General features: G+C 40.2%; 1 protein-coding gene across 2 annotated transcripts in view; it reads right to left on the bottom strand.

Moving 5' to 3' along the window:
• LOC105689572 overlaps positions 1-22,859 on the bottom strand; it is a 111,826-nt gene that overhangs the window by 42,646 nt on the left and 46,321 nt on the right. Inside the window, exon 1 of one of the 2 annotated variants that reach the window (XM_020854382.3) lies at positions 1,429-1,517. The exons of the other annotated variant lie outside the window; for it this stretch is intronic. Within the exon in view, the coding sequence (XP_020710041.2) occupies positions 1,429-1,447 (19 nt within the window). The 5' untranslated portion in view covers positions 1,448-1,517. Of the gene's footprint in view, positions 1-1,428; positions 1,518-22,859 lie in introns of those variants that run through there. 2 annotated transcript variants of the gene reach the window in all.

Consider the following 22,859-nt stretch of genomic DNA (forward strand, 5'->3'; position numbering starts at 1 on the left):
TGGAATTCAATAAAGTAGCTCACGATTAGCTGAGGAATTCCGCGCACGGTATGGCCGGGTAATAATAAAACTTGGACTGATTAAATTTAACGCGGCATCTTCGAGTCGGGATCGTAACCCGACTGACTAGAATTTTTTGCAGCTATTCGAGAAATTGCACGTTCAAAAGTAAAACAATTCAAATGACGTACGTATATTGTATACCGTGCGACGTAATTATCATTCAACGGACAATTTAATAGCTCCATATAACGCCTATAATAAAAGACGACAATCAATCGCTCGGGGGGTTGCAATAATGAACGTTTCTTATCTTATCTTCACCTGCCGCCGTTTTTCCGTCCATAATAATCCTCACGGGTTGTATCGAGTAATGGTTCAGCTAGCGACGGTTATGACCCGGTTCTACACGCCTGTACAACGACAACTAGAAACCGGACGACTCGTCGTAAAAAAATAAGGATCTCCCTTTGATGCGAACTACCTGCGTATCCTGCGAAACATTCGCACGTCCAGTTTGTAAAGCCGACAAATCCGATTGGCGAACACGCACTCGCGGACGACCGTCTCGATCATTTATATCCCCCTGAATCCCGCTACCGCGGTCCGACCAATTATACGAGGTGCGAAAAAGATTTTTCGCCAAACGTTGCGATAAGAGAAAAAGAAAAAAATAATCAAGATGCGTCCAATTAATACCGGTAGCGAAGAATCGAAAAGCTGGACTCTTAACAGATCGTTGGTTCGAAAGTTCGGTACTGCTTTCTATACGAGTATCGCGGTAGTACCTTTAAATTAATTCTGTTCACTGACTAAAAACTGAAAGATATATATATATGTGGGTACACAGTGCGCTCATGTAACATGTATATGTAACATACACAACACAATACGGTGGGTAAGAAAGAACCGGTTTTTAATTCAGAATAAAGAAATCGGAAATGACGCGCGATTGACTCCGGAGTTCAAGAGTATATATATATAGATGTATATGATAAGAATGTGTTCCTGATTCGCCATAAATGATTGTAAATTGAGTATATAATACATATATCATCGAAGTACCTCACATACACGTATAAATATAATTTCATCTCAACCGTGTAGAATTCTACTATAATACGAGTACAGTATATAGAATGTACATCGGATAATTGATTCTTCTACGTAACGTAAATGAACCAATTTTCAATGGTGGTAAATATTTTAAATAATAAATAGCTAACACGATACTCGGCCGAAGGCTGCTAAGTACAGTGCGAGCAGAAATTCCGAACGTTAACTACCGACGAACAGAAAAACCAAAGAAAAAAAAACAAAGTGCACCGTGAATATGCAGCTTGTAGAGAAACGAGCAAAAAATAATTACAAAAGAGAATGAAAAGAGTAAAGGAAATAATCGGAGCAACGAACAACGATAAAACTCACCATTGACGACGCTCTGCATGCGCGCCGAGATATAGGGCTAGATATGACTACTTAAGATTTAACGTCGAGCGCGGCTTCGGCGAATGATAATACGAACCTGCAACAAAAATGGACAATCTTAATTATAACAGTGAGTTCTTCGCTATCTTATTATACCGTACAGTATAAAGTTTAATTACTGGGAGTTACAGAGTAAAGTCCACCGTACATAGAATGAATTAAGCGTACACGAACGTGCATCCATTCAAAGCGCAGCTACTCTTGATTTTATATGAAAAACAAAAAAGAAAAAATGGGAATAAAATGAGGTGGATAAAATTTAAACTGTGTTAGTATGTTACAGACACAACTTTTACCTCCTTACCAACATATCGCATGATATTATGGGATATAAAGGTGCAATTTACGGGGTAAATATTGTCCACCGGATGAAGCCGCCATTTAACTTAGTATGGGAAATGTATATCATGAATTTATGATGCGAATGCCCCATACGTACGCGTGTACGAACGTGTGTATACGTATACGTACGTAAAAACCTGCTGCAGGATGCGCCAACTTCGCTTCTCGGTGAAACCAAGTCTAGTAACGAGTAACCAGTATCGAATAACCAGTAACCAGTAACGAGTAACAAGTAGAAACTAACAGCTAACAACCACGGTAATAACAGAGCCACAGCTGATATTCGCTGCTGCCGATCGGCGTGGGAACTTTGCCTCTTCCGATCCACAATCGTCCCGCGTCTTCGTAGGGCGAACCCTTCGAGGCGTTAATTTTTTTTTCCAACACCTGCCCACCTCGCACACGTACGCATTTTTACAAAATTACTACGAAAAATCTGGCACGAGAGAAAAGTATGTTTCATTTTTTTTCTTATTTGAATTTTTTCGGAGGCGTACGTGAATAGGTGTACGTAATATTTAGATATATGGGATAATTCCGAGTTACGTTCATCGGAACGCGTGTCACTCCGTCCACTATTTTCTTCCCGATTTCTCAAACCAGTTATGGCATTATGGTATTATAGCATTAGTGTGGCGGGATCGTCGCTTATTAGGTCTTCGTGGGTACGGAGAGAGGGAGGGAGAGAGGGAGAGAGAGAGAGAGAGAGAGAGAGAGAAGAAGAAAGAAATGTACGGCTTGTGAAATTGCCGCACAAAAGGCTAGCTTAACTCGGTCGTTACGTTGAAACTGGAGTCGAACTTTCAATTATTATACGCGAAGTACAACAGACCTCCGGCGATCCGAGCTGCGACTACGTGGATATGAGCTACGCGTTTACCATGCCTCACCGTACAATAGCAAAATATCGACGATCGAGAAGAGGAGAATCGATTTCTACGGGGTATGCGATGGACCCTCCAAAGTCGAGGGAGAGCAAGAAGGTAGATGCGAAAAAAAGAAAAAAATCGGAGCGAAATTGAAATATTTTTGACAGAGTTCGAGAACGTCAGTGGGAGAGTTACGTCGCGACGTATCGTGGTTTGACGATATATTTCGCCCGGTTGTAATCGTGTTCGTGCACTGTCACTCAAAGCGTGTATTACAGTTAAACTTTCTCGTCAATTATCTGACGCAATTTTCTAGCCCACCTTCGTTCAATCCCCTCATCATCGTCGTCGTCGTCGTCGTCGTCGTCTTCGACCGAGTTTGTTCCACCATTAGATGTACAAAACATTTATAATATACAGATACAACAAACAAGAAAGTCAGAATAAATATTTCTTTTACAAAGGACGTGTAAAGTTGGTGGATTCCAGAACGTAGAATATTTGTTCCGGATCATTGAATCAACGGGATTGGTTTCATCCCGTGGAAATATAGATAACCGTGTAAAACGCGTAACACCTGCATTACACAGACATAGGTGTACCCGTCGTAGCTGATGATAACTCCGAGAACGTTATTGGTTTACCTGTTTGATTTTTTTTTTTTTTTTCACGAAAAACTTCTCGAATTAGATTCAAGCGTTATATCCTCGGCTACTATTATACAGTCTAATTTTACTAGCGTACAAAGTAGGTGTATATCAAACAAAAAAAGACGAGAGAAACCCCAATAAAATCTCATGCGTGAAATATAACTATTCTCTTCACAGTTGAACTAACTCTGTGAAACAATTACCATCGATCATTCGTTATGGCAAAAAACGAGCTCATCAAACACTGGAAAAAAAAGAAAAAAGAAACCGACTCGATTAATGAAGTAGGCACCATGGATCGGAAACGCTATATCGAGTGTCACCCACTTTTTACTATATGCTACTCGTACATCGGATTGTTAAATTTTTTTTTCCGCACATACCGACATCCATTTTGTAATTATACATTTCCTCAATTCCCTCGGACGACGCGAAGCATATTAATTGTGTGAAAATGAAGGCGTAGGCCGCGGGTTTAGTTTGAGAGTATAGAATGAATGAATTACGTGAGAGTGAAACGGTAAAACCCTACGTATATAATACCTAATATTCTCGGCAAACGTCATATGAAATCGGTAGTAACACGTTTGATGTATATTTACATGTTTAATGCACTTGGCACGCCCATTCTGTAGGATCTCACGTGGGCGGTGAAGAATACGAGCCTGCAGGAGAACCGAAGAAGAAAACCGAGCGAACACGGACGTTACCTCTCGTCTTCATGGAAGCTGCGCCCTTAAACCTGTAATTATATTTTGATACGCTAACATTTCAGGTTAAGGGTCGGCCCCGTCTTTTACCCGCAGTTTATAAAACGCCAGGACGGAAGAAAGAAGAAAAAAAAAAAATTGAGATAGGCGGGTGAAGAATAAAAACTGCAGGGAGAAAAGAAAGGAAATTAAAATCCAGCTGGGTGGGTTCACGCAGGCATCGGTTACTTACGTTCTTTCGTGAATTTACTTTTGATTCGAAATTGAAAATATTGAAGAGACAGTTAAGGTCTAGGCGTAAAAGTTACGCTAGTTATAATACAGACGCCTACTGTATTAATATAATGTATGTACTACACATATACATATGTATACGAAGAAGAGAAACTTGTAATTGGAAACTCACGTTGCAACAACGAAGCGAGAAGTTTGTATTGTGGTTACGGAGTTAAACCAAAGTTGGAGGTACATAAGTAATGTGTACAGTGTACGAGATATATTGAATAATGAGAGATAAATCTGCATTAAACCTAGACGATTCGTAGGTAGATTATTCCAGTCGCACCATATATCAACTGTTCCACAAAATCAAAGAGAAAAACAAAAATGAACAAAATTTCTCCGCAATTAAAACACCCTGCGGCACATGGTATTTAGAAATAATGAAAAAATTATACCTGAACATTTTATTTCTGTAAACAAAATGAAAATGACAAAATAAAGATTGAAAAAAAAATTGAAATAAAACTGTTAACAATAACGATAGAAGAATAGAGAAGTAGAAGAATGAGCGAAGAGAGGAAAAAAAATCGTGCCTTTTTTCTTGGGCTAATTATCATGGTAATCAGCGACTACGAACGCCAAGAAAGTGGGACGAGGCTACTGACTTCAGTCTTCACAACTATAAACGCGCGTATAATACGTACAGGTATGTATAATATACCTATACGTGCATAAGCAAACGACATCGCACACCGCAACGATATCGCTACGAAAACTAAAAACTATAGTTGCAACGATAAGTTGAACAATACGATGGAAAATTTGCTGCGGGGCTTACGTAGGAGGGAAGATGTATAGGTAGAAAATTTTGAGTCAGAAGTGATCAGAATCAATCTTGAATAATATATTGTCCATCCCGATTAGCGAGTGTGTATTACGAATCGTTTTCCTTGTTTTTTTTTTTTTTTATCTCAGTGATCGCGGTGGATCGAAAACAACGTATTTTTCCGAAACGTGGGATCGACATTTGCTGCAGCTAGTAGGTATAATTTATTAGTTATGCTAGCTGCAGCGTTAAAGTTCTCGGTACCGGTTGAGTTATGCGTATACCTGGGTGTGAGACGAAAAAAACTTTCCACGGAAAAATTGGGCCTCGAAAAATCATAAAAAGAAAAAATTCAATAACTCTCAGCTGACGCGTGAAGCTTCTTCACTTTTCAGCCCCGTCATGCAGCACTTGAGTCATTAATTCACTTTGGTGTTAATTGTTAAAACGAAATTATAGAAAAAATACAAAATGTATAAAAAACAATTCACCGAGGTGATCAATTAGCGATGCGTCGCTGTGGTACACACAACGAGTCCGAAGGATATTCCAAGGTGTTTATAAAACTATAAAATCAACACTCGGTAGTCGTATCTACGCCGATCTGATGTTAAATCATATAGAGATTGCACGTCCCGTCAACACTTTGTGGTAAAATAATCGTCTCGTTAATTGTAAATTTACCGGAGATTGCAGGCAAGCGTTGAGATCGAAATCCACGTGCGATTAAATAGCTTCCTGGATGACCTGCCGCTTTTATTTTGAAAAAAAAAAAACAAATGAAAAAAGAAGAAGAGGGAAATGGAAAAACCCTGATTTTTTTTTTTTCTTTTTCAAACCGCTAACGAGCAGATAATGTTGATAAAGAGTTTGACCGGCCTGCACTCTGTTATATGCCGCGGTAGAGCAGGTAGGGTATATACAGTTATATACACACAGCCGGTGCATGTGCAAAGCACGTTGAGAACGCGCGCTTCCTGGTTTCGCACCTGGACTGGACCCGGTAGAAGTTTTACAGTTAATTTTTTCATGCACATCGACGTGCTCGCGGTGCAACGGATTCTCCTACAGGATATTCAAGTTTTAAGGTCGGTGGGTGAATATGACGAGAGGGACGAACGGACCTTCCGTCTGGGTCCAGAATCGTGCGAGTAGCGTAAGCTCTGCACGTGCCTCGAGTCTCTCTTCAAATAAAAGAGAAATAAAGAGAGATAAAAAAATCACGGAGAGAAATGCCGTTTAACCGTTACCGAGACTCTGGGACTCGCCGTGTAGTCCCGCGGTTTAAAGTATAAATGTATTTGAGGAGGACGAGCACGGGATTCCGTATCTTTAATGTTATAATGTACCGCAAGTGAATTATAAATGACGATCGAAAAGTTAATTGTGGTTACTTTTTACCGCTAACGAAGACACAATTTCTATACGTTTGCATTACAATGAAGAATATAGCGTGGAATAGACAATTACACTTGGGGTAGTATTCGCCAAGTGTCCTATGGCTTGTCCTCACCAATATTCATGAAACTCAGTTGAGTTCGTGAGTTAATCTAACTCAAACTTTCACATCACTTTGCGTATACCTATGTAAATCGCGAAGCTGTAATAAAGAATTCGTCGAATTGTAAAAATCTCGGATCTAGTTATTAAAATTTAGTGTGGCAAAGAGGTGAAGAAGCGTATCTTTTTTTTTTGGTTTCTAACTTTTTATATTCCTTTTTCTTCTAAACGAACGAACAAAATTTTTTCGTCGCCGAAGTCAAGTAGAGAAAATATATGTCGAAAAATTTGAATTGATAGTCGACAGAAAGGTCGGTGATAAGTTGTTGATTGTAAAAAAATAATACGAGGAAAAGACAGAGCAAAAATTACCCGACGATCGAAACGAGTTTTAATAAGCCAATAAAAAAGGTGTGAAAAAATATTTGTTTTGAATAATTTTCATCTCAACGGATTCATCCGTTATACCGTTGTTAACATGTCGTCATCGTTGTTGTTACGAGCAAAGTTGAGATAAGAGAATAAATAAACAAACGGAGAAAAAAATATCCCAAGATCGGATCGGAGCGAAGTTGTTTGCTGTATATACCTGTGAGCGAGTCGCCTAGGGCGGAGTTAACTGGCCAAACGAACCCGCGGGCATTTTCGTCTCGCTTTGTTTCGTTTGATTTTTTTTTTATCGCGAAATAAAAATACACGAAATCCCAACGCAGGTATCCGGGCAGCCTCACATGCTACCGTACCGAACGAAGCCTCTCCCGAGCCTTCTTTTCCCGTTTTATATCTCGAGACTCGCATCGGCTCCCCTCTTCTCGGTTCAGGGGGCCAGAGGCTGTGGCATGCGGCAAATAGTACTTTATCACCGGGGTATACCGAGTGCTCGTTGTTGAAATTAATAAGCGCCAAATAAACGAAATAACTAAGATAAATGGTACCGCATTGTGCGCAGTTACAGTCGTATAAACGCACATGGACGCTGCCGGATTCCAATGGACACTCGACGATGTAAAGGGGTACGATTTTTACCGCGGTATTTCACCCGCAATATCCCGCGGTTCACACAACGCTGACCAAACAAATGTACGGAAGAAAAGAATAGCGATCTCCCCGATAAGATTTCCTATCACCGTCCAAGATCCCTAAGCCACATGCACAATGGATGCGCATGTGTACACGATCGCAGTTCGAATATTGAAATAATGTCATTGATTAATATCTAATAAAGGTGAACCAATTTTTCACCAGGTTATCTCAAACCTTGAACGACGTCGATTACGATTATTATTATTATTATTATTTTCGGATGAACCAAAAAATGACGAAACTCCTACGTTGCGTGGAGTTCAACACCGAGCTGACTGCACCGAGTGTGGACCCTTCAGAGAGTCAAAAAGATTACCATAATCGATGTAAACGACCTCCGGTTACGCACCGGCTCTCGTACGTCGACAATACCGCGGTGTGTTATTATAGTATATGGTACATTAGATACCGTCGATGAGGCACCCCGGAGCGATACTTTATTGTGAAAAAGTTCCACCAACATACCCCGTGTAAAGCTAAATGCAGAAGCATCACATCACCGTGCCTTAAAAATTATGGGAAAATACTGCAGCGGCCGTCGCGTTGTTGATGTAACCGATACTTACGGGCATTAGTCTTCCTTGAAAGTTATTTCTATGTAACACCTATATACTACACATAATGTCCCTATACACGACGCGCTATCAATATTGCACGCGCGCGCGGTCGCTGCCTTGGCTGCAAAATGTATCTACCTATGTATACCCTACGCGTAGGCATCGCGTAAAAATAATTTTTTCCTTTTTTATTCCTTGTTTTTTTTTTTTTTTTTTCAAAAAAATAAATATGTACGGCTGCGCGTATACTACAATATAAATATGTAATAATATACACGAATAGAGTTATCCTCGAGCAGCAGCTGCTGCTGCGAGAGAATTGAATTATATATTATATGACGGACGTGTACGAAGACAACCGGACAAAGGACCTCGTGACGGAATCATTGACATCCATATTTTACACGTATATGCGAACGCTGCATCAATGCCGATGCTCCCAAGGCGCCAGCTGCGGCAACAACCGGTGTTTGAATTTTTAGAGAAGCTAGCGCGCCCTACAGTGGATATACGGCACGACCGCGGGAGACTTCGACGCGCGCGTAGAGCGTGTCGCGGAGACTTCGACGCGCGGGCAGGACACGTCGTAGAGACTCCGATGCCCGCATAGGACACGTCGCGGGGAAGCGCGTTACACGCGCTGATGCACGATTTTAGAAGTTACGCGCGTTACAGATTTTTGTCCGTTGACTACATAACTCGAGTGACTGAGAAATAACCGTGTGCCCCAAATCGCATTGATTACGCAAGGATATATGTTTAATTACAAATCGATGTATTTTTTCGCGGTCCGTTGCGCGGGTCAGCACGTTACGGATAAAAGCATATATGTAATCGTTAGATGACACAGTTATATTGTAGACGGAGACCTTTAATTTAGCCTGATCTAGGCGCCCACATAACAGATTATTCAATGCAATTTAATTGCGAAAGTGTTGGTATGTATACGCGCGTATATCTTTGTATATCAAGCAAAGACCGGATAGACCAGCCTCTTAATCTAATGACGTGAGATTTGCGACATTCGCGTGTATGTATATCGTTTCGTACCGGCAAAAGAATGTACAAAGTACCTGGATACTTTTATTTATTTATTTTTTTTTTCTTACTTTTCTTTTTATTCAGGGACAAATTCCCAATTATCCACGAGTCATTGTACAATAGGTATAGTTTACGCGAAAACAATGGATGCGAGGGAAGGATTTTTTGTCGTCATTCTGCCTATAACTTAGAAAGAACGAGAGGAGGAAAAAAAAAAAGTTCAAACATACAGACTCGAAGATTATGATCGGACAAATTAGTGTCATGCAGGCGGTGAAACTGAGAGCTTCTTTAATTATTGTATCGCAATAACGGAAGTTTCGTTCGCGTGCGACGCTCTACACGTTGAAACAAAAATCATCAAGTTGTAAGAACTGCCAGAAGTCTGGCCCTGAGTTACAAATAAAGAATAATTAAAAAGACCTCAAGAAATGACTCGAAAAAATGAAATAAAATAAAGGTACCCCGTCACGAGAGATACATCCGTCCTCGTGAGACGAGAATATAAATTTAACCATTTTTTCTCGCAATTTTTTCACTCGTTCTTTTTTTTTTTTTTTTTTCAAATCCAACCGAAGACGTTTATATCCCCCACGTCTTCGCTATACGCGTCCGCAACCCCCGCGGCATACAAAGTTTTCAGCTTTGCATGTCTGGTCTATAGCCTGCATCTCAATACAAAGTTTTGTGAACCACGTGTCGCTCGTAAATCCCTATTTTTCAAAAACCAAACGCCCTTAAATTATTCATCCTTTCCAGTAACCGCATAATATCCTCGTTCTTATACGGGCATAAAAAATCACGATTTATGTCCACGCCTCACAATCAGCGACGACACAAATACACGTGTGAGGTATTTTTGATTTGCCGTTTCATATTTCGTCGAAGAATTCCCGGAAGAATTTCATTCCATTGTACGTACCTACCTGTCGTATAACGCACATTCGTATCGCATGCCTATAACTGTCCGGTTCTAATTACAATAACGGTCGTAATTTCACTTTCGAGAACGTATACGTGTTAGCGATGCCCCCGTGAAACCGCCCACGCGACAGCTGCCTGTAACAACAGATTACACGCCCGGTACATACCAACCTTTACGCAAAGTTAAGGAACTTTTACTCACGACTTCAACCGACCGACCGACTGTTGCTCCCTGCGGTAAAAGGCGTGTCAAATTCTGAGCATCGACCTCAAACTTCGGGGGCGTGAAGTTTCATTTATTATATATTATCTAGACGTTTATGAGCTGCTACTTGCACACGTGAGTCGAAGTTTCGAATTCCGAAGATTCCGTCGGAAAAAGCAGAGAAAAAGAAATCTATGAATTGGCAAAAAATGAACTCGTATGTACGGCAGGTAAATTAAGTCCAACGTTGAAGAGAATTGTTTTTGAATAGCCAGAAAAAAAAAAAATAAATTTGAAGAGAAAAAAAAATCTTCAAACAAACTCATAAACATTTTACTGTTCAAGATGTACTTACGTATTAACAATAAGACAAAACAATCGGCAAATGAAGTAAAAAATGATCCTTCGGATATAATGGGCAATAATCTATTGAAATTTGTGCGTGGAATGAATAGGTATATGAAAATTATTACCTTTTAAAAATTTGTAAGGAATTAAGCTGTATGACACGACGTTAGAAACGTACGTTGTTTGACGTATTCTTTTTAAATGTGTTTTCATCAACGGACATCAGCTGCAGAATCGGCAGTCACCCTGCAATTACCCATCAAACCGATGGCTATAGGTTTAAATCGTCGCGATTTAAAGCATGAAAAGATGATTTAATGACTCAGGGGTATACCCATTTATCTAATTACACCAACTGAGCTCGAACATTCCGATACTCAATTACACTACAAAGGAGACGGACGAGAGGAGACCGTTTCTAATCGACCCAAGCTGGATATAATCGATGCGAATGATTAGGCCAGTCTCAGTCTCAACAGAAATGAATAGAAAAAAAAAAAAAAATGAACGAAACAAAAACGAAAAACCATCGAAAGAACTTATGTAACCGATGGAGAATGAAAATTAGATATCGTCCATAAATTTAACTCACGATACATTATAAGCTTCCATAATCGAGCCGGTTTTTTACTCTCATCACAGAGACGTAGAGTGCCGCGTTCCCTTCCACAATAAAAGTCGCGGCTACAGGTCGACCATACCTTGGGTATCAATCGTTGCGATGGTGGCGCGCGGTATTATTGTCGAAGGAGGAAATAACCGAACGATCCGATATTACACGGCTGGTGCACGCCAATAATATTGGCAAAAGCTTAGGTATGAGGTACGAACGTAACAATACGTGCCCATAAGCCACGATACGTATACAGAGGTATACTGTAATCCATTACACATCGGAGGGAAAGGGAAGGCAGAGAGCCGCGAGAGGCTTCAAGAAGCTGCAACACGCCAATTACGCGTCACCTCACGTCTTCCGAAGGACAAACCCCCGGCCGGCTCCGGTCCATGGAATCAAAGGTTTGACTGTGCGTTTGCAAATTGCTCCAAGGCACCAACTATATTACGTCTAAGACTGCCTCCAACGATCCATAACTATGGAAGGCCCATCTCGGAGTCAAAGGTTCCGCGCTCGCTTCGAGGTAAAAGCGAACGCGACTACAGCGTCGTACGTACAGCGATCCTATATTCTGAAAAGTTGTCCGGTCGAATCTCGATATCCGTCCACTTTTGTGTTCACGCATGACCCATTCGGCACTTGCGATATGCCAAATGCAAAAAGATTGCGACGAATCAAAGTGGATCTACGACTAAAACCAATCGATATATCTTATAATTTTTCTGCTCCCAACAGCGAATAATTGATGATTACTCGATCGATTGCACGAGTAGATGATTTTGGCTTTCAGATATGGATTCCTGAGATGATTATACGTGAGATTACCCTTGAGAAGCAAAAAAAAAAAATCGATTTTTGGGCCAAAAGTAAAGTAGTTTAAAAATTGATTGTATTACACTTTTCGGACGTATTTTGGCCTCAGGAATGCGAATTTGGAAGAAAAATTGATCTATCTCTAGAATTGACCGAGTTATCGCCAATTTTCAGCTTTTTGGGGTCAAAAATGAAAAATTGATTTTTTAGTCTATCTTAATGTAATTTGAGCTCAGGAATCCGAATCCGAAAGTAAAATTGATCTATCTGCAAAAATGACCGAGTTATCCTCATTTTTCCCCATTTTTTCGCATAAATTTGAGGATATCTCGAAGGGAAAAAATCGTAGCTCAATTTGGCTTTCGGATTCATGTTCCTGAGGTCAAAATACATAAGAAAAGTACCATACGATCGATTTTGAAAAATAAAAATTTTTGGCCAAAATTTGAAAAAATCGTAAGGGGTACCCCTTAGAAAAATCTCAAATTTTGGCCAAAAATTTTTATTTTTTAAAATTGATCGTATGGCACTTTTCTTACGTATTTTGACCTCAGGAACACGAATCCGTTGTCCAAATTGAGCTACGATTTTTTCCCTTCGAGATATCCTCAAATTTGTACCAAAAAATGCGAAAAAATGGGGATAACTCGGTCATTTTCAGAGATAGATCAATTTCTCTTTCGTATTCGGATTCCTGAGCTCAAATTACATTCAGATAGACTAAAAGCTCAATTTTTTATTTTTGACCTCAAAAAGCTGAAAATTGACGATAACTCGGTCAATTTTACAGATAGATCATTTTTCTTTTCAGATTCGTATTCCTGAGGTCAAAATACGTCAGAAAAGTGTAATACAATCGATTTTTAAACTACTTCACTTTTGGCCCCAAAACCGAAAAAATCTCTTAGAAAATGTTCAATTTTTGGCCAAAAATCGATATTATTTTTATTGGGTTTGGATGCTGTTCTTCTGTATTTTGACCTCAGGGATCCGAATTTGAAAGCCAAATTGGTATATCTGTCAAATTGATCGAGTTATCGCCAATTTTTCACTTTTTGGAGCAAAAAAATTGAGTTATCACGATTGGAAAAATTCGTAGATCGACAAAAAAAACTCTCAACACGTGTGAAATATAATGATGTATGCACAAAAGGTGCAACTAACGTAACAGAGGAGAGAAGGCAAAAAAACGTTTGAAAAGTGGAGATATATGGATTGCAACCGAGAGATGAGTAAAAATTTACAGCAGTACTTATACCTACCCACTTATACTTGTAAGCCACAGAAATATTCTTCAACTGTCTTAACGTCCACCATAAGTAACCATTAAGAGGAGGGAACTCAAGGTCCTGCGCAGGACTTGAAAAAGAATTGAAGTATAAAAACTAAAAATGAAAAAAAAAAATGAAGAAAAAAAATGAAGAAAACGAAGAAAAAACTGTTTAACATTCAACTCCGCATCCAAAGGAATCTCACGATGTGTGGGTGCTGCAGAGTGCGAGCACAACCGCGGCGACATGTGAATTACGACGTATAATAATGTCTCTTCTCCTCTTCCGGGGATCATTACCGATAGACAAGAACCGTGTCGTGCTCAATAGCGAGACGATCGTCGCGTTATGCGCGAATTTTTAAATTGCACGACGTCCGTCTGCCCGTCGCAGTGAATATAATAGGTAGAATGTGCCTATGTAATTCGCGATTAATATGTCGGGGGCGACTAGAAACGACCGAACCACAAGAGTTGTGATCCTTTTACGGACAGAAGGTAGGAAACGTCGGGAATTAATCAGTTGTGTAACCGCAGAAAATACGCATCTGTATCGATATGATTTCAATTATCGATAGATTCGGTGTGGGGGATGAATTAACCAGATTAGATACCCGGCTGACCTAAGATTTTTTTTTTTATCTCATTTCTAAGTTGAGCCTGACAGGATCTTGAATAAGTATAGACCGTCGGCGTTCTTCTATGATTTGCACCACATGAGATATTAGAAATAGAAAAGAATGTAAAAAAAGTGCTAGTTGGAATTAGATAATTTCTGCGACTTATGCGAATAGTTTTGTTGAAACAAAAATGATAATTTCAGACTTCGAAATTGAACTGTTGATTTGTTCTTTCGCTTTTACGTTATTCATTTAATTTGCGTTATCGGATCTACCGTTTGGAATTAGTCAACGACCATTAAAATGTACGGCATTCGAACGTGTGACTAAAGAAATGGACGATGATATTGGCTTATAATAAGCGGCAGTCCGACCGCCATAAAATAGGATCAAAAACTGGTCTCGAGAAATGAGTTAGTGCCGTTAACTCGAACTTCTCCAAGTGTATAATAATTTCATCAGGACTCGACGTTTGATGCTAATGCAAAATTCTATTTCTGGCACCGATCTCAAAATAACTGACATATTCGAAGACAGCTGCGCTCACATACGTATACCATAAAGTGAAATTTTTTCTTTCCGTCGATTCTGCGTCATTATTACCGACGTTTTCTTCGATATAAAGTCTAATCAGTTTTCCAACTGGCAATCGACACGCGACTTTCAATTCTTCCTGACGTTTTTAATCGTCTGTGTGTATAAACATTTATATTCACGGAATTGTAAACGACGCTTCGTCTTAATTGCCAATTGCAGTACGTCTTACCACTATACACTTAACCGCTAAGAGTCACAATATTTTCAGTGATTCTTTTTCTCTTATTCGGCAATTATACACATTCGAATTATCCGGTTCCTTTCTACTTTCAGATTTTATAACACTCGGAAACGTTGCAGTCTCGTACGAGGATCGCAAACACAAATTACAGTTAGTTGGCCTAGCTGCTTCTTCCACACGTCCGTATGTCTACGTCGCACACATGGTATAAAATACAAGCTACAGACGAACTTATGGTGCAGATTCCGCGACAAGGTTTTCAGCGTCGTTCGAATTCAATGAAAAATAACGAGACCTTCGATTTTCGGGTCACGAAGGGTTAAGATCGCAGCGCGATTAATTTCAAATTAATTACAATGTACCCGAATTCATTTCACTTCCGCAGAGGTGCGAAAGACTGTACGGTTTATGCGAGAAAAAAAAAAAAAAAAAAAACTCAAATATAATACAGATGCGAGACTTGCACGTACGCTTATAATTATAATACTCGTGTAATGGGGGCTACTTTTTACATCTCTCAATGATGACCACTCATCGGCATAACCCTGACCATTACAACGACCCATCCGTGACCGTTCGACCCGAAAAAAGATCATGGCAAGGACCAGCGCGATTCAGCGTCTCGTACGTATCAGAGTATAACGTATAAGAATTTAAGTACCATAAAAAAAAAAAAAAGAAATCTCGCGTACGCAACAACGAGAACATATAGTTTGAAATAATAATAATAATCACAATAATAACAATGATAATCCCGTGGTAAAAATGATTTCACGTACGAAGATACGCATGCAAATGTTTCAGCTTTATACTATTATACATTATCCAGCGTACGTACCTAAGATGCGGTATACGGCACACTCCTCTCTACACGAAAATAATATTATACACCTAACGTGTGTTCGAATAAATTCGGACGTCCGAATTTTACATGAAACTGTTTTAAAACAGATCGTGTTTTAAATCAGAATTCGTTACGCGCGGGTTAGGTAACGATTTTTGTTTCTCAAACTTGTTGGAAGTTTTACCGTGATTCGAGAGAAGGTATATACGCGGTGTGTGCATTTATTTGCACATAAAATTGTCAGATACGTATATTGTCGGTGTGGTACAAGGTAGGTAGGCGAACAATGATCCGTAGGTGCGGATCTCGTCGGTGAATCTTTGCTCATGTAAATATATACCTATATATATGTATGTATATTCTCCGTCAATCGGTGTATGTATGTGTAAGAAAAGAAAAAGGAAAAGAGGTTAGAAAAAAAGAAGAATAAACCATGTTTCAACAAAAGTTTATGTGTGTTATTATAATATACCTGCAACAATATTTACGTAATTATTTTTCACCCGGCAGGTATACTACAATCGTACGTGTGTATAAAGAAGAAAAAAAAAAAAAAAAAACCAGAAAATAACCGAACGCATAAATTATCGCGAGGATATTAGGTATTGAAATACCTGGCCAGGTGTAATTTTGCTTGAACTGCATAAAACTTTTATTCGATCACGTAGAGTCACTTATCGTCAAGAGTTCGCACGGAGTTCCCCGAGAGTCTGCGGAATTGTGGGAATTTCATCGAAGATTGTCCGCCCCGAGTACCGAACACCTGTGTGCAAAACCACCGCGAATTTGAAGAGTCCGCGCGATCGGCGTTAAACACCGTAAATCACACGAGGGAACGAAGAAGAGAAACGAGAGAAGAAGAATAAAAGAAGAAACGCCGCTCCGAAGGAAATAGAATAAATCGAAGGCGACGGTGCGGGATATTTTTGCATGCCCGGAACGTAACGATCACGATATACTTAGCCACCAAGGGCCAAAGAATAGAATTTATTAGCCGGGTATGATACTGAAAGGCATTAGCGATGGGTGTAATCACTTACTGTCGGCGGACTAGATGTTCATTTATTATGCTTAATTACGGCAATATCTGTGCACGACTCGCGGGGCGCACGGTGTACGTGGTGTATTACGACGATTCCTCGGGTATGTACCTCTGCCTCCGAGAGTAGGTAGGTAGGTATGTAGGTAGGTAGGTAGGTAGGTAGGTAGGCATATCCTACGACCACGAGACCAATTGGCTAATATTAACTCGAGGGAAGAGAACAGTTTACAACCATGTACCCAACGATTGCGGAAATAAATAATGCAATGCCAACGGCGGAGTTACAGCTGCTGGATAACATTATGGGTACCACTGTACACGTATACATATACGCCGATATGCAACGACGAAGTTCCGTTCTCCGCATCGCGAGGCAAAGTCCAACGATCATTTTATAAAACACTTGCAGCGCTATTGGTATTATAATCTGAGATAAGATTGTTCGGTGTGAATGATTTTTCCCTACCAACTTCGAAATACTACACCTGTATACATATAGCGTTATCGCCTATTTCCACAGGTATTACAACTTCCCGTTGTTCATTTCACCTCGTTTAACAATCTGCAATAACACACGAGGGCAGAAACAAGATTTTTTCCTTTTTTTTCTCTCTTTCAACCAAGAATAAAAATGAGACTGAAAATGCAAGTTTTTTTTTTTTTTTTTTTCACGAAAACTGGAAAAAAATTCCATTACGCGCAGATTACACCGCGAGGAGCTGCACTTCCGCGTGTTGCGCGCACATAGATACCGCACGCAAAATGCATCCCAACTTTCACCGCGCGGGTGTATCTCCGTTGAAATAAGATTCAGGCGATCGTTAAATCTGCAGCGAGTTATACCTGCGGCCGACTCGGAATATAACGCCGACTCATAAGTTATATTTTTACGGACGATATGATATTGCGAAGACGACTTTGATTTTCTAAAATAATTCACATGCGGTTCGGACGTGCGAAATATTTTTATTTACACCGCACGACCCTGCGCCTCGTACGTGTGATTCCAACGCGCGAGTTTTTTTCGGTGCAGTCGGATCGACTTTATCGTACGGTACGACTCGGTGGCTCACCACTACCCGCGATGCAGCAGTACCTACATCGAGTTAGTTTGCAGGTCAGCTTTCACCGACTGCATCCGTTGCGGTGAATCGAAGAGTCGAGAGTTTCTTCGGTGGTCGTATACAGGCTACGCGCGAAAATTAGCGGACCACCCCGTTCTCGGGCCATCGCCTTTTTTTCGCTCACTAGCTATACTCTCCTGATTAAACTGATGAACTTTTCGTATTTCCCGTATGCCACCCGTTCCGCTGGAGTTTTGAGCATCGAAATCATTTTCGAAATGCCTGGATACGATAAATAGGTCGGTCAGGGTATTCGATCAAGGAGTCGTAGACAATAATTGCCGTAGGGTCGCGTAATTCATGCGTAAAAAAATCGTACGAAAAATTTAAGAAAACGCTCTTTGAAGAGGACACTTCAATCTTCAAAATGACTTGAAAAAAATTCAAATCCAACTACTGAGACGTCCGGCGTACATTGTCAAAGACCAAAAGTTTACTTCAAGTTTTCAACGTAAGTTTGTTAATATTTTGATAAGTTTTTTTTTTTTTTTTTTTATTCCGTTTTCCCAACACGCGTCGAAGCCATTTTTCTATTTCTTTTCTCTCCGTACCGCGTAGAGTCTCGCAATGGGATTCTTACAGGCCCCGTCATTCTTCTCTGCGGGGGTTGTCGGATAGGATCTTTGACCTCAGTAAAGTTGCCGTTGGACTCTACGTTTTATTACCGAGTGCATGAATTCTGTATTATATACACAGAGTATGCCTAACGTGATGAAATTATAAAAATTAGCGCTTGTTAGCGCACGCGATGCCGCTAATTTATTCGATTTGTCATAAGACAGCCTGGGATTAATTAGGCTGCATCAACGTTGCGATATTCAATAAATCTAATTACAACAATGAACGACCTCCAAAGCTCGGTATCGTCATTTTGCAAATATTTTTGCCAAGAAATAATATACGGGTCAGAGACCCATTTGCGTTTTTCTCTTTTTCCAACGAATAACGACCGACGCGAATATCTCGATTAATCATAGACGTAAGGAAACAGAAATTTTTTCGCTTCGTTTCCTCTTCTTTTTTTTTTCACTGCAGCATGTAATCGATTACGATTAATTAAAAAGACGCGAGTCGTAATTCTCGGCCCGCGTGTCAAATCCAAGGTTGCGGTAACAGTATACCTCGCATACCTATATCCATAATACACGTAGGTATATACCTACTCTCTGCAGTTGTCGGATTCATACGAAAAAAGAAAATTTGTACAAGTAAAACCAGTTCGTTGTTTTTTTTTTTTCTTTTTCTTTCATCAATTTTTCTTATTTTCATTTTGTCAGTTCTCTTCTCCTTTTGTTTTCCTCATTTTTTTTTTTTTTTTGCGAGGGAACGGCGAGTGCGGCTCGCCCGGAGATGCTGAAGACGTTATACGGTCGCTGTTTGCTCTGGGATTAAGAATTATTCTCGCATGAAGTCGGGTGCAATCACTCATGCGAGGGTGCATTAACACCGACTAGTTCTTATAACCGAGCGCACGCACTAACGCGGTCAGGCAACCGTGGCCCGTCTTACACCTGCTTTATTAACACGGTCATATCTCAACGCCGGTGTGACTACCCATTGCATCGTTATACTTGTAACGCACCATCCCGACCCCCCCCCCCCCCCCCCCCCCCCCCCCCCCCCCCCGGTATATAATACCTGCGCACCTATATCTACCGAGGCTTTCCAAATACGTACCATAATTCTACTCGTATGTATACCTATTCTCGTTTTTCATTTTTCTCTATTTTTACCGCAAATTCGACGCTTAACCGATGTTCCATTTTATAACGAACGCATTTAATTTATGCACCTACGATCAATTAAATTTTATTACCCCTCCTACGCTCAGGTAATTCGCGCCAATTTTTTAATTACCCTATCCTTATTATTGTACGTACGTACGTACGGTACAGTTTTTATTGCGTACGAGCTGCACCATGTTATGCAGCGGAGATTTATGATTTTTTTCGTTTTCTCTCAAAAACCCGGCGGAATTAGGCAATGAAATTTCTGAAATTCAAAATTTCATCAAAAGGAAAATAAAATGAATTCCGAATGAAACACCACATCGACGAAATTTCGTTGTTTGTTGAATTTCAAGGGTGTTGAATAAAATTCCGTTGATTTTTTCGAAAAAAGTCGATCGACGCAAATCGCGTCGGAGACACGCCGCCAAATACGGCGTCGATTATGTACCCTTACGTAATTCGCTACGCACCGCGAGTCTCGCGAGTTTATTCTCGCGATACACTCGACTCCGAAGCGGCCGATCTCACTCAGCTAGGAATCTCTTTAAAACAATAGGCCAAGAGCTAAAGCGATAAATGCGTGGCTTCAATTTTCAAAGAGGCACGGAATTCCCAGAGAAATTACGAAATATTAGAACCGGCCAACGCCATCGAGTGTAATATACGACTAGGTACAGCTGCAACGCTCTCCAAAGGTATTACACCGCAACGAGTTCAACTTGTTATATATACCTGCTATACATACGCACGTACGTATCTACAGATATACTTATACGATCTCAGATAACACGTACGCTCCGCATACAGCGAATTCCAACTCGCGGTGCGAGAAACTTGGAATTTTGCGTATGTCTTTAATTTTTTTTTTTTTTTTTCTCTCTTTTTTTCCCACTTGTCACACGTCGGACGAATATCTCATGCGGTTCAAGGTCGTCTAATTTCATTCGGATAGGAGATGGCCCGTAGATGATCAAATTAAAAATCACATCGCGGTTTCCTGAAATCGATATTCTTCGAGCGCTTAAAATCCGATAAATATCTTCGAAACTTCCCGTACATACCTATACGGTGGAATGGAAAACCGCACCTGATGTCTATGATATCGTAAAGAGATGAAATGAAAAAAAAAACGAACGAACGAACGGATGAATAAATAAATAAATAAATAAAATATACGGTATAAATATTCGTCGGAGTAGTTCGAACGACCGTTCGGATACATCAGTTCCTGGCAGGAGAATTAAGTGGGCGTTATAAAAGCGATGGAAATGAACGGTGAGTTTTGCGAGAGATAAGTAATAATACACGCGTCTTGCATAATTGGTGGTGTGAAAATTTCGAACCGAGGTGCCTCATGCCACCTAGCGATCCATATAACAGCTATTTATCAAAGAGCCACATAGTAGTAAACCGTTAATTACGGTCTAATCGATCGTTCGCGATCCAAGCGAGGAATCTTCTCCCGTGTGAAAGTCGGACCTTTGCCCCCCCCCCCCCCCCCCCAAACGAAAGCACGTGTTCCTACTGCGTTGGACGTCTCGAAATTACAATCTCAAAATCGCTACCCCTAAATCAAACTGTACTCTCGATTCGTTCCGGCAACCCGCGAATCTAAAAAACTGATCTATGCACATCGAGGTCTGTGTAGTCTATGTAATTACAGGTATATATACATATACCATTCTACTCTATGGGAAACATGTAGAAGCGTAAGTTCGAAATGATGGCGTAATTTTTTACCAAAAAATTTTCTAATTTCAAAAATTTCTCTCACGCGTAAGAAACGCGTACATGTATGTACATGGGTATACGCATACCTCGTGAATTTTTGACGTACGACAGGTACACCGGAGGTTCGACAAAGTGCGAAGGTGATTATAGGTACGATTACGGTCAGTCGGATCGATAGGATTCCCAGCTGATTAACATCAAGTTAATAACCATAACACTTGAAAGTATTCATTTATTCAACTTGCGTATCGCTGCTCAATGTACGTATCTCCGTAAGATCGAGCGCGATGTAGCTCTCTTCGGTAGGATGTATGTATATACCAGTTATTGTACGTGTACATGGATGCCTACCTACCGTTCTCAGCTTTCATAATCCCCCAGAGCGTAGAAGATCGTAAAATCTAGATAAAAACCTTTATCTGGTAGCATGTGTGTCTCTGACCCGCGACCCGCGCTGTTATCCTCTCTACAAACTTGTTCTATTACGGCATGCATTATGCGTTCGAAATACGTTGGCGTTTCTGTTACATGTTCGAAATTTTACAAACACGAGCGAACGTAACCACGTAGCGTTCTGCCGGCACACACCGACCGCACCACTACCGCCGTTTCGATTTCATACATCCAACTTGGACTTGAAGCTATAAGTTTAGAAAACGTCGAAGAGAAATTGCGTGCAGAATTTACCTTGCGTTACATGTACGCGAATATAGGTATGATACAAGTACGTACGTGCGCACATGGGTAGGTACGAAGGCATGTACAGGTACAGAATAAAATATGCTCAATGGTGGCCTTTGGCTATCTCGAACTCTCACCGTGAGAACGCATGAATAAAATACAGAAGGGGAAAAAATGCGATTCTCATCCACGTTCCCTCTTCTTCCGCACGGGCCACGCCTCGTTCTGCTGTAGAATCATCGCTTCATAGTTCCAACGCAGCGGCAATAATTTTCGAAAAGTGCATTCGCTTCCAAGTTGTAGATCAGGCAATTAGCGGTGAATCGAAGAGAGTCTACGACTAACAATAAAACCAATCGATGTGTCTTATAATTTTTCTGCTCCCAACAGCGAATAATCGATGATTACTCGATCGATTGCATGAGTAGATGATTTTGGCTTTCAGATATGGATTCCTGAGCTGATTATACGTGAGATGACCCTAGAGAAGCGAAAAAAAAAATCGATTTTTGGGCTAAAAGTAAAATACTTTGAAAATTGATTCTATTACACTTTTCTTACGTATTTTGACATCAGGAATCCGAATCTGGAAGAAAAATTGATCTATCTCTAAAATTGACCGAGTTATCGCCAATTTTCAGCTTTTTGGAGTCAAAAATAAAAAATTGATTTTTTAGTCTATCTTAATGTAATTTGAGCTCAGGAATCCGAATCCGAAAGTAAAATTGATCTATCTGCAAAAATGACCGAGTTATCCTCATTTTTTCGCATTTTTTACCATAAAAATGGAGATATCTCGAAGGGAAAAAATCGTAGCTCAATTTGGACAACGGATTCGTGTTCCT

The sequence above is a fragment of the Athalia rosae genome, chromosome 4, assembly GCF_917208135.1.
Source record: "Athalia rosae chromosome 4, iyAthRosa1.1, whole genome shotgun sequence".
NCBI classification, from domain to species: domain Eukaryota; kingdom Metazoa; phylum Arthropoda; class Insecta; order Hymenoptera; family Athaliidae; genus Athalia; species Athalia rosae.